Source organism: Hipposideros armiger, unplaced genomic scaffold, assembly GCF_001890085.2.
Source record: "Hipposideros armiger isolate ML-2016 unplaced genomic scaffold, ASM189008v1 scaffold_155, whole genome shotgun sequence".
Classification (NCBI taxonomy): domain Eukaryota; kingdom Metazoa; phylum Chordata; class Mammalia; order Chiroptera; family Hipposideridae; genus Hipposideros; species Hipposideros armiger.
The window spans coordinates 1,126,052-1,138,459 of NW_017731505.1; the positions used below are offsets into that span (position 1 = coordinate 1,126,052).

The following is a 12,408-nucleotide window of genomic DNA, read 5'->3' on the forward strand; positions in this document are numbered from 1 at the left end:
TCCACCCTTTAAGCCTGATCAGCAATGGGCCAAGAGAGCTGGGGATATGCCATGAATGAGCCAGCACTATTTAACTGAAATAAAAATTCTACACCTTAAGCTCTCTTCTGAAGAGTTTAATTTAAAAAAGAAAATTAGCACAGAGACAAACATAAACGAAAAGGCAAGGTTATTGCATGCTTAGCATCAGATTTATCAACTGAATCATAATTAGAAGTCTTGCCACTGAAATAATGCAATTTAATGCTACATTTATTCTACCGAGATATTGATTGTCCCTAAAGACACAAAGCTAACCTCAGTAACGTCACCAAATATTTTGGAAACTTGGTTTCAATCCTACCAATGCATACCATTATTCTCCCCAATGGAGAGTGGGTGGGTACAATTGGTTCCCGAAATAAAGCTGACTGTGGAGGCACTGAGAAGCAATGAAGTTTTTGATCCTTTGGAATTTCTGGGCACTGATGTGAGCAGAGGATGAATTGAAAATCATTTTGCAGCAATAATATAAAATGTTTGATTTTCTGCTTTTTCCTGGTTCACTGCAACTCCACGCATCTGGAAAACTTTCAATGATCTAAATGAAAGCTTATTTCCAACCAATCATCTGAGGCTGCTGAGATAGCTCATAGCTCAAATGCAAAAAAGGAGAGCAACCAGTGGCAGAGAGGGAGTGTCAAGCAAGGTAGGACACCTGTCCTCATGAAGAGCATTGCAGGAGTATGGTTAGTACAAATGGATAAACGCTGATGATAAGCCATCTTCCAAGAGGAACAAACAATTATTTCTTATGATCCATGAATAATGAGGCCAATATGGAACTGGCAGCCTTTTCTGCAATTGGTGCAGATGTCTCCACGTTACAATCTACGGTTGGGACTTATATCAGCAGTCTTTCTCTTTCTCTTCTGTGGAAACGTGTAGAGGAGGATATAGGGAAAGAATGGGCCTGCCAAAGGCCCCCAGGAACATGTTTATGGAGTTCAAAGCACTTTGAATGCTGCTTCTTTTTTTCTTTGGTCCTCTTGAAGACCCCCACTTTGTTCAAACAGGAGAACAGTACTTGCTTTGTGGATTTAGTACCTGGTATATGGTTTCAGACACCCAACTCAAAGAAGTAAATGTTGAAGAATTTCATTGCCCATTACACAGCTAGAGATTCCTGCTTTAAAATGACATAGGTGGGCTCTTTTTCGTGGCGCCTCGGAGGCCGTCGGCAGCTTCAAGATGAAGCTGAACATCTCTTTCCCAGCCACTGGCTGCCAGAAACTCATTGAAGTGGACGATGAACGCAAACTTCGTACGTTTTATGAGAAGCGTACGGCCACAGAAGTTGCTGCTGATGCTCTGGGTGAAGAATGGAAGGGTTATGTGGTTCGAATCAGTGGTGGAAACGACAAGCAAGGTTTCCCCATGAAGCAGGGTGTCTTGACCCATGGCCGTGTCCGCCTGCTCCTGAGTAAGGGGCATTCCTGTTATAGACCAAGGAGGACTGGAGAAAGAAAGTGCAAATCTGTTCGGGGTTGCATTGTGGATGCCAATCTGAGTGTTCTCAACTTGGTCATTGAAAAAAAAGGGGAAAAAGATATTCCTGGTCTCACTGATACTACTGTGCCTCGTCGCCTGGGGCCCAAAAGAGCTAGCAGAATCCGCAAACTTTTCAATCTCTCTAAAGAAGATGATGTCCGCCAGTATGTTGTGAGAAAGCCCCTAAACAAAGAAGGTAAGAAACCTAGGACCAAAGCACCCAAGATTCAGCGTCTTGTTACTCCACGCGTCCTGCAGCACAAACGCCGGCGTATCGCTCTGAAGAAACAGCGTACTAAGAAAAATAAGGAAGAGGCTGCAGAATATGCTAAACTTTTGGCTAAGAGAATGAAGGAGGCCAAAGAAAAACACCAGGAATAGATTGCCAAGAGACGCATGCTGTCCTCTCTGAGAGCTTCTACCTCTAAGTCTGAGTCCAGTCAAAAATGAGACTTTGTAAGAGTAACAAATAAATTTAAGATGAGACATAAAAAAAAAAGACATAGGTGGGCTGGCCGAGTAGCGCATTGGTTAAGAACTGGCTTGGGACACCAGAGGTCCCCGGTTCAGATCCCATATATGAGGGCCAGTGACACTGCCCTATACAGCTAAGATGCTGAACAACAGCTCAACCTGGAGCTGGGCTGCCATGAGTCGCCGGCGATGGCGTAGGCTGCAGCCCCTGCTGCAGTGGGTTGCCATGGGCTACCGTATGTAGCCAGCAGCCAGCGTGAGTGGCCGTCCAGAAGCCGGCGACTGATCTGCCTCGCCCAGGAAGAGCGCAATGATGGTGCCAACTTGGGCCAGTGAAGCAACGTCCTCCACAACTAGACTGAAGAACAAAAGGACAGCAACTTGTCTGTTCCCATCCCCCAATTCCCCAATTAAAAAAATCTTTAAAATAAATAAATAAATAAATAAATAGAATGACATAGGTACTTGGACAGTTCACCAGTCTTAATTTGAATAACACTTTCCAAAGCAGTCATTGATACTCCCCCCCAGCTTTTTTATATACTTTCTGTATGCGACCTGAATCATTAATATGACCAGTAGCATTTAATTTATAATACTGAAGCAATCATGGCTTCTTAAGTTCAAGCATTTATTACGTTCAGGTTTCCTATCATAGGAAACAGAGAAAGGTAAAGATTAGGAAAAGTGAATCAAGGCAAATATGATTTATGAATGCAGAATTATTCAATAAAGGTGAAATGAAATGTATATATTGATTTAAAAGCTTTTTAATTTTATGAAGTTTTTAAGTGAATAGCTCATTTTTCTTAATTGATGCCTGTAGCAGTTTTATCTGCTAGATTCATAAAAGAAAGAGGAACTAAATATCATTAATGTTTCTTTGTAACAAGTCTCGTACGTGGCAAGGGACAAACACAGTGCTTTCCCTGGGCTCAGCATTGTCGTATACTCGTATATATCCACCCTGCAATTAACAACATGATTTGATTAATAACATCACTCTATGCGGGCACTATAGTCTTAACTAGGTAAGAAGCTTTTCTCTCTTTTCTAATCAAACCCTTAAACTATATTTCCAGGCAATTTCAGTATCATATCCTTGCTATTATCAAATATTCTTTTTAAAGTAACTGAGAAATTCTAAAACATAGCTGACTGTTGGTATGTGTACATGCATGTGTCCATTCAGTCTATTCATCAAATACCTACACTGTGCCCCTTCCAGTCCCATTTGTTCTGCTTAAAGAAAATGACAGAAGTGCAACTTTTCGAAAATAGATTTGAGATGGATTAAAGATGGCTGCCAATTATGTCTTCTCACATCAGGAAATGCAGGTTATTTCTTTCCTTGAATCTGCTTTACCGTGACTGCTTTAACCAACAGAAATGCAGCAGAAGTCAGCCTATCCCAATTTCAGACCTGCCTTTAAGAGTTCTAACAGTTTCCATTTCCTCTCTTTTGGAACTCTCACATTTAGGATCCCAAAACCACCAGGAAACAAAGTCCCACTGCCCTTCTGGAGAGACCATGTGGAGAGGGAGAGAGGCGCAGCCATCCCAGTGTCCCAGGCGAGCCTCCAGACGACTCTAGACCCAGCTGTTATCTGATGACAATTATGAAAGGCAGCAAGGAACACCAGCAGAAGAGCTGCACAGCTGAGCCCGGTTGACCCACAGAACTATTGGGTTGTCAGAAAAGTCATGATGCATTTTTGCAACGAAAAAGATAGAAAAAAATACGTCATGACTTTTCCAATGACCCAATATGAAAGACAATAAAAAGGGCTGCTGCTTTAAGCCACCACATTTTGGGGTGGTTGATTATACAGTAATAAGTATCTAAATAAGCCTCCACGGAATGTGGGGGCTCAACGATGGGACACTCCCACACATATGTTACACTCAGAATATTGCTGAGGTCGGCATTCCAGAAGAGTCAATGTATAGCCAGATAATTACAAAATTTGGCTTTTTCAGAAAGAATCACTGAAAAGGATTCACTCCCCTTTAGTAACGAACTGGTTATTCAGGGATCTACATAAAGGCAGCTCATTAAGAAGCCCCTGAGAGGGTGCTGAGGTAACTCATGGGGTAACACAAGCAGACTGTTAATAAGTGCCCGATACCCTTCAGAGACACCAGAATTGCCTTTCTGATGGACAAAGCAGACCACATCAGTTACATCTTAAAGGTTATCCATACTGCCTCCTCTGCCCATCACCTGCTCCCAGGATGCCCCAACTCCTCAGCAAAACATAGAACAGGCTCTTCATAGCCTCATGCATTAGTTTCCTGTTGTCGTAACAAATTACCATGACTTTCATGGCTTAAAACAACAGAAATTTATTATCTCACAGTTTTAGAGGCCCAAAGTCTGAAATTAAGGTGTCAGGAGGGCTAGTCTCCCTCTGAAAGCTCAGAGACAAATCCTTCTCTGCTTGTTCCAGTTTCTGGTGGCTACAGGCATCCCTTCGCTTGTGGCTGCATCACTCTAATCTCTGCCTCTGTCCTCACATGGCCTTCTCTTCTTATAAGGACACTTGTTACTGGATATAGGACCCACCTGAGTAGTCCAAGATCATCTCATTTGGAAACTTATTTCCATCTGCAAAGACCCCTTTTCTAAATAAGGTCATATCCACAGGTTCCAGGTGGACATACGTTTTGAGGGCCACCATTCAACCCACTACACCTCACTTCTCCCTGTCATCACTTGCTCCCCATCCCTAGCCCACTGCGAGCTGTGATCTGGACACTCTGCCACTTGCATTTCCCATGACGCATCGCTCTTTCATGTGTCTGCCTGATTGTGATCACATGGCAGCGCCCCTTCTGACTAGAATGTCATTTGCTACCTTCCCTAGCAGAACAGTCTTTGGGGCCAGTTCAAAGGTCACTTCTTCTATACAACCTTCTCAATATCTCCCAGGCAAAATTAGTCACTTTCCATTTCTCACAGCTCACTGTCCATGGTCTCACATGGGCACAGCTAAGTGCATAATTAATACCCGCTGAACCACTTGGGTCCAGCTTGGCTGAACAATAGATGTGTACAGGTTCTACCCTCCTCTATCAGGTAGGTTACTGGCATTTTATCCCTTTGCGGGTTCAAGAGGCTTTCTGATCTTTAAAAGCCCTTTGTTATTGTAAAAAAAGATGTGTATCTAACACTTACTGTCATGATGTTAGGTAATACCCATGAGGTATAATTAACAGCTGGAGGAAAGGACCGCTCGCAGAATTAAACACTGAAGACAGGTGCTCCATCAAGCAGAAGGTGACAAAATGCTCACCAATATTTCCTTTTCCTGGAGACTCTGGGAAACTATATTTCTTAGCCTTTGCAATTAGTATAAGTTTGGACCATGAGATTAATTCTCAACAAAGAAATGGAGACAGTGATATACTCCATTTCTAGGTCTGTCTACTAAAATCTCCCAAGAGATCATTGGCTTTCTCTTGTTTTCATTTGTGTGGCTGCAAATGAGGACAAGATGACAGAGCCCTATGATGCAAGGACTTCAGATTCCTGAGCCGTCATATGTAAAGAGAAACAGAGATCTCCAACCTGTATCAGGCTGTACCTTAGCAAGAAATATATTTTTATGCTGTTACATGTATCACTCAGTGTAGGTTAGGTTATGGTATGGTGACAAACAACTCCAAACATCTCAACAGCTTCTGACAACAAAGTTTGCTTTACAGTTCATATTACATGATAACTGCTGTTTGGCTGGGGCTACGCTCCCTGTATTTTCTTTATTCCAGAATCCAGGCTAAAGGCTCAGCCTCCTATGTCAGACATGCTGTTTTCATGGCACAGGGGAAAATGAAGCAACAACAAAGCCATGATGCAAGGCTCTTAGAGCTTCTGCTCAGATGTGCCATCTCTCACAGTTGCTCACATTCCATTGGTCAAAGCCTGTCATATGGCCAAGCTTCAGTTAGCAGAGTGCAAATTCTACTTACCCTGTTATGGACTGAATTATGTACCCCCCCAAATTCATACGTTTAAGCCCTTGACCACCAATGTGGTTGTATTTGGAGATAGAGCCTTTAAAGAGTGAAATAAGGATACAGGGGGTCCTAAGGGTGGAGCCCTGATCCAATAAGACCAGTGTCCTTATAAAAAATGGAAGAGACATCTAGAGTAGGTCGTGTGGGGCACAAGGAGGTGGTCATCAGTGAGCCAAGGACAGAGGTCTCAGGAGAAACCAACCCTGCCAGCACGTTAACCTCAGACTTCCAGCCTCCAGAAAAGAGACAACACATTTCTATTGTTTAAGCTACCCAGTCTGTGGTATTTCATTATGGCAGCTCTAGCAAACTAATACACCCCCACAAATAGGCATTGCAAGTTACTCAGCAATGGATGAGGCTGATATCGTCTTACACAGTAGGAGATGAAACAATCGGAGACAATTAAACCATCTAACACATTAGGCCACTTAAGTTGAGGGATGTTTGTTAAGGCAGTTGGTCAGCATCACCCTGACTTTTCAGATGCATGTGGAGTTTCTAGCTAGACACATGCAGAAAGGTAGCTCAGGGGACATGAGGAGGCGGGGAAACATCCTTCTCCTCTCCTTTTGTCCAGGGCTGACTCTACTCCTAGACTTTAGAGAATGAGCAGCAGCTGGCCCCAGGGGAAGAAATGGGTGTCATAGCTACAGCACTTTGTCCTTGGAACCTGATTTCCACCTTTACTAGTGCTGTGGGCTTGGGCACATCTCATTAACTCTTTGAGTTTGGCTTTGTCAAATAAGCATACTGCTAACTGCTACCCAGGGCTGCTGTGAGAGGTAAATGAGAGAAAATCCTAGCACATAGTAGGCTTCCATTAAATATTATTTTGCTTTCTTCCTATCTTCTTATTAGGAAGTGAAGAAATTCATCTTGAGGGGGAATTTAAAGCTTAGCCTGTATCAGTCTTATCAAAAGAGACGTTTCCCTTTGTTCCACAAATCATTATTTCAAATCAGAGCTCATCTTACAGGACTAATTACCGTACAGAAGGTATTGTGATTAATTGTTTGCAGCCTGGAGATGGGAAAGGAGGAATGGAGGCTGTTGGCGCCTACCTGCAGGCAAGAAGAAAGGGTCACTGCATTTATTGAATAGGGCCATTGTGCAGCTGACTGGAGTTTACTGTCATAACAATACTGGCATTTAAATAAAGATATCAGCATTAATCATCAATTGTGATTAAAGCTCAGTTACTGCAAAAACTGAAAACAGCCTTGGCTGTGTGTCCTCCCTTATCTCCCCCCTGGTCTTCGCAAGGCAGAATCTCAGTGGTCCAGAAGAAAAAGTCTCTTTTTATCAGAAACAAAAAAAGGAGGGGGGTTTCGAAAATTATATCAGAATATACATAGTGGGAGGGAGGGGAGTTTGGTGTGTTTCTGTAATGTTTCATAAAAGAATGACAGCTGTGTTGTAATTCAGGAATTATAGGGCTAAAAAGAGATTTACTCGCTAATAAATATCCATTTCCTTATTCCTCATTGCCATATTGTCCTTCAGTAACTCAGCACCATTCCAAAACAGTTTAGTAGTTACCCAGCAGATAGCACGCAGTGCTGTCACAGATGCTGAGCTCTGTACCATGTATAAACTGACAGTCTGAAGAAGAACAGGGTGGGAAAGGGAGGCCTGTTTGAAAAGATGCTCTACTCTAATCAAGCTTTACAACCTAGAGAATTCAATATAATGAGGCAGGTTCAATGAATAGCCTTTAATTGGAAACATATACTAGCTTCCATGGTACAACTCCTGATTTGGGGAACATTTTCCCCACTCATCCCCAAATTCAACCCTTGAAGTAGGCAGGAACTGTCATTGGATCTTTCCAGTGATAACTGCCAAGCATGATTTCTTGGTGCCTGCTGTTGAACCTGACTTCCTAAGAGTTCCCTGAAATGTTCCAGCCACACCGTTTCTCCCTCTGCAGCACCTGTAATCTCACCTGGCCCCCCTGATTCTGTGCACAGCCTCCCACTCCCCACAGGGCCCGTCGTCCCCACCAACCAATCCGGTAGGCTGTTTGATGGATTCCCAAGGACTCACCTGTGATTTTTAATAGGTATGTGTGTAGTCCCTATTATTTGCTTTTTAGATTTTGACACATAACCAAAGCATTTGCCAAGAATAGTAGCTCTCAACTGGGGGTGAGTTTGCCTTCCAGGAGACATGAGTAAGAGAACACCTATTGAAAAGGGATGTAAAGAGTTGGGGGAGGTGTGAGGAGAAGGGCATCCCCATGTTTGGTCCAGGGCCTCCAAAATATCAGGTTAAGAGTCATCTTCTATGATCTGTTCACATTAGCCGCATTGTGACAATATGGCGGCCACAGCGCTGATTGTTACGTTTTCACAGAGCAATGTCTTAAAGCAGGAAGGGGAGGGAAGCTTCCCACCTTGTTCCTCTGTCAAGGAAGAAAGTTTTTGCCCCAGCCCCAATAGTTCCCTGAGCGCACATGGGCCAGGACTGAATCACATGTCTGTGCCCATGTCTTACAGGCAAGGGAGGCTGGGGCCACGGGTACCTGGCATTTTAGTGGGAGGGCATTTCCGCTGGGAAGAAAGAGGATGGGAGAGGTTCCACGAGATGGCGCATGACAGAGCAGATAAACACTGTCTGGTCCTGTGCTCACAGCCTATCCTAGGGACATTCAGATGAGCACAAGGCAGTGCTGGTGACTGGTAGCTGCTGCCATCTAGAGCCAGAATGTAAGAAAAACCAGGAGCCCAGCTGTCAGCAAGGTCTGGAGAGGTCCCAGAAGGAAGGCTTCACAGGAGATGCCTGCCTGACCCTTCTCCTGAAATCCCTGTTTCAGTAAGAGTATCTCTACCCAACTCAGAAGCCCAAGGAATTGCTTTGCAAACCCCCTTTCCCACGTCCTGTGTAATTCACCCCCGAGATTTATCAGCACTCTGTTCTCCCCTGCCTCCATACTTTCTCAGCCTTAGTTCAAGATCACGTCACCCCTCTTTTCCCTTCCTGAGTGCCAGGCCCCCACTTTAACCCATCTTCCACAATATCACCATCGAGTTATCTCTCCAAAACTTAGCTATGGGCACATCAAAACCCCTCGCTGGCTCCTTGCTTTATAAAATCAAACCTGGCCTCCTTCGTGTGGCATGAATGGCACTGCACTAGCTATTTCTGCCTGCCTTTCTAGCCTCACCTTGGACCTTTCCCCTTTTCCACAGACAAATCAGGCAATTCGCCATTACCCAGATGTGCCACATCATTTCATGCCTCCCTCCACGCCTTTGCACAGGCGGAACCCTTCCTGCCCACCCACTCCTGTTCTTGTTAAAATTCATCATTTCCATGAAGCTTCTTCCTCAGTGTCTCTGTCCGAGTTAACTTGCTACATATTCTGGATGTTCCAAATGTTCTGTTGAAGCTGTACTGAGGAATGCCCCACTGTATCTATTGTACACTTCCTACAGGCCAGGTACTTCTAAAAGGACCTTCTCTGACGAACTCAGTTAATCCTCACAGCAGCCCTCTTCTAAGTATCCTCCCATTTTGCAGATGGGGGAAGCTGAGGCACAGCGATCTCAAGGAAGAGCTCTTGGTTTCAAACCTAGTCAGTCTGACTCCAGAGGTGAGTTCGTGATTTCTACACCAGTGCGGTTCAATGGAACTTTCTATGATGATGGACATGTTCCATATCTTTGCTATCATATATGGTAGTCACACTAACCACATGTAACCATTGAGCACTTGCAATGTGGCCAGTGTGACTAAAGAACTGGACTGACATTTTTTTCATTTTCATTCATTGAAACGCCACGTTTGGCTATTGGCTGCCACATTGAGCAGCACAGCTCTGTACCATATTCCTCTCCACGTGAGGTTAGGGACCATGGCTTGTTCATTATCAGATGCCCCAGGCCCCAGCTGCAGGGTCTGCTAGATTGAAATAGGCCTATTTCCTTTTCTTCCATAAAAATGTAGGGCAACTCTTCTACCTCTAAAACTGAGGGACAAGACTGTTTTGCCGAGCTCCCACTCTGCAGCCAATACTGAGCACTCCCTATTATTAGTACATCTGCTTAACTACTCTAATTGAAAATGCTTTTCAAAAATGGTTTTATTACTTTTTGATACTTACAAGCTCACAAAGTAACCTCATACAACTTAGAAGCGAATCTGACCTCTGTGCTTAGAAATATAATTCCATTTATTGATAATTCTTATTTATATTTACAGGTCAACATCTAATAACATTTATAAAGTCAGCATACTGTGTCACAGAATAGGAAATAAAAGTCAACTACAGTCAAGACAGGCACATCCTGAAAGCTATTTGTTTTATGCTGCTGGAAGCTCTTTTAATCATATATATATAATAACACGGTATAGACAAAACATATACCGGGGATGCCAAAAACATGTAGACAAGTAGACACTTTGGTCAATGTTGCTCAAGCAGTTCGCCATCATCAGAAGTGTCTGGACACTGATGGGAACCATTTTGAGCACCTCTAGTCATTGCAGAAATGAAATGTGACTTGTATTAATCTTTTGTTATTGATATATGTCAAGTATTACAATTTTAGTATAGTTTTCCTTTCTCAAAATGTGTATACATTTTTTGGCACCCTGTGTGTGTGGGTCCCTGTGTGTGTGTGGGGGGGCATATATATGGCATATATATAATAAAATGGTATAGAAACAACACATAGTATGTGCCTCATACATATCCTATAGAGATATATAGCAACTATGGCAGGTATCTGTATCCAGAAGTTACTTTAATTTAAATTTCTGAACACCATTCACAATTTATTGTGAAAATATCTAAGTGACAAAAGCAGCATATGTTGTGTCCACACCACGTTATTTAACGTATACATGAAAAAAAGTTTATTTTTCTTCCCCATTCTGCATAGTACACAGACAATAACAATACCCATAGAAATACTTTCCCATATGTTTAGCCACCAGCTGCTACAGTTTAAAGAACACACAAGACTGTTTGTGTGTTTTGAATTTTCTGTCCTTTCTCAGGGAGAGAAAAGAACCTGGCAACAGCGTGGCATGTTAAAAGTTGTGAAGAATTTTCAAATAACTCAAGGGGTTATGACTTTAAAAGTGATACAATAGAAGATTGTAACAGGATACTAATTGGTTCGGATCAGGGGTTGCAAAGTGATGACCGTTGGCTGTGTTTTATTCCGCGTATGTGAAGTTTTTTTTAGAAATGTGTATTTGAATGCTTTCAGATAGAACGTGCTGGCTTAAATGGTTGCATTGTTCCCATTGCCCCTCACCCCTTCTCGCTTTACATCTACTCAGTACTCCTATCTAGCTTACCAGCCTGGCCCCTTGGAGACATTTGAGTTCGCAAGCCCTGGTTAGGCGGTATTCTGCTACAGTAACTCAGAAAACTCATATGACTTTTTAAAAAACTCATTCTTACTACTTATTAATCAAATGCCATCAGAATCGAAGGACACTGTGCAATGTGCCGTTCCGATGCAGCACACCATCAGTTCACCATGCTAGATGCAGTAATCCTTTAAACAGAAAGGATAAATTCACTTTCTGCATCTATGAATCTTCACTACATGTGGAGGAATTAATTCATCCAGGAAATATTTATGGAATACAAAGTTGTATTTATGGGACACCGAGCTGTAGACCCGTGTTCTTCAAGTCTCAGACTTCGGCAGAACCACAATTCTAGGGTGTGCTCACAGCTCGCACTGTCTACCATAGTTAAAATGACTGTGATTACCAAATTGAAACTGTCATTGTTGTTTCTCCGTATCTGTTTTCACCAGAGTTTGCTAGGAGTCCCACTGAAAAAGGAAGTTCAAGAGAGAGCCAAATCCTAACCACTAGGCCACCAGGGAAGCATCAGATGGGCACTGGACTTATAGGGGAGATGACTTTATAGATTATATAAATGCCTAACCACTGTGCTGTACACCTGAAACTAATAGAAAATAATATTGACTGTCAAATATATATATATATATATATATATATATATATATATATAAAATCATGAGACATAAACTACAGCTATTACAGGGAATAGAATATAGGGAATATAGCCAATGGTATTGTAATAGCTATGTACGATGTCAGAGGGGTAGTAGACTTGGGGGGTTGTCACTTTGTGAGGGGTGTAAATGTCTAATCACTATGTTGTTTTGTACAGCTGAAACCAGTAAAACAAAAATTAGATTTAAGAGAAAAAAGTAAGAAAAAGGAAACTTGGTCTGGAGTTACACCGCACCGCTGTTCACTGTATCTACCGTCTTCAGCCCTTATCCTTCCTCTTCCATTCTGTTTCATTGCCTTGGGAAAACTCTTGATCTTCATTCTACAGAAAGTGCTAAAGCAAAATCAGACTTTACTTACAAAGATTGTGGTTTT

At 42.6% G+C, this 12,408-nt stretch overlaps 2 protein-coding genes across 3 annotated transcripts in view; one reads left to right on the forward strand and one right to left on the reverse strand.

Annotated features, from left to right (window-relative positions):
• Positions 1–12,408, reverse strand: part of FRMPD4 (FERM and PDZ domain containing 4) — a 748,742-nt gene that overhangs the window by 684,971 nt on the left and 51,363 nt on the right. The gene's annotated exons all lie outside the window — the stretch shown is intronic.
• On the forward strand, positions 1,188–2,029 carry LOC109387379 (40S ribosomal protein S6). Its single transcript, XM_019651217.1, has one exon. It carries the CDS (start codon positions 1,231–1,233, stop codon positions 1,909–1,911), a length of 681 nt encoding a protein of 226 aa, XP_019506762.1. The 5' UTR covers positions 1,188–1,230; the 3' UTR covers positions 1,912–2,029.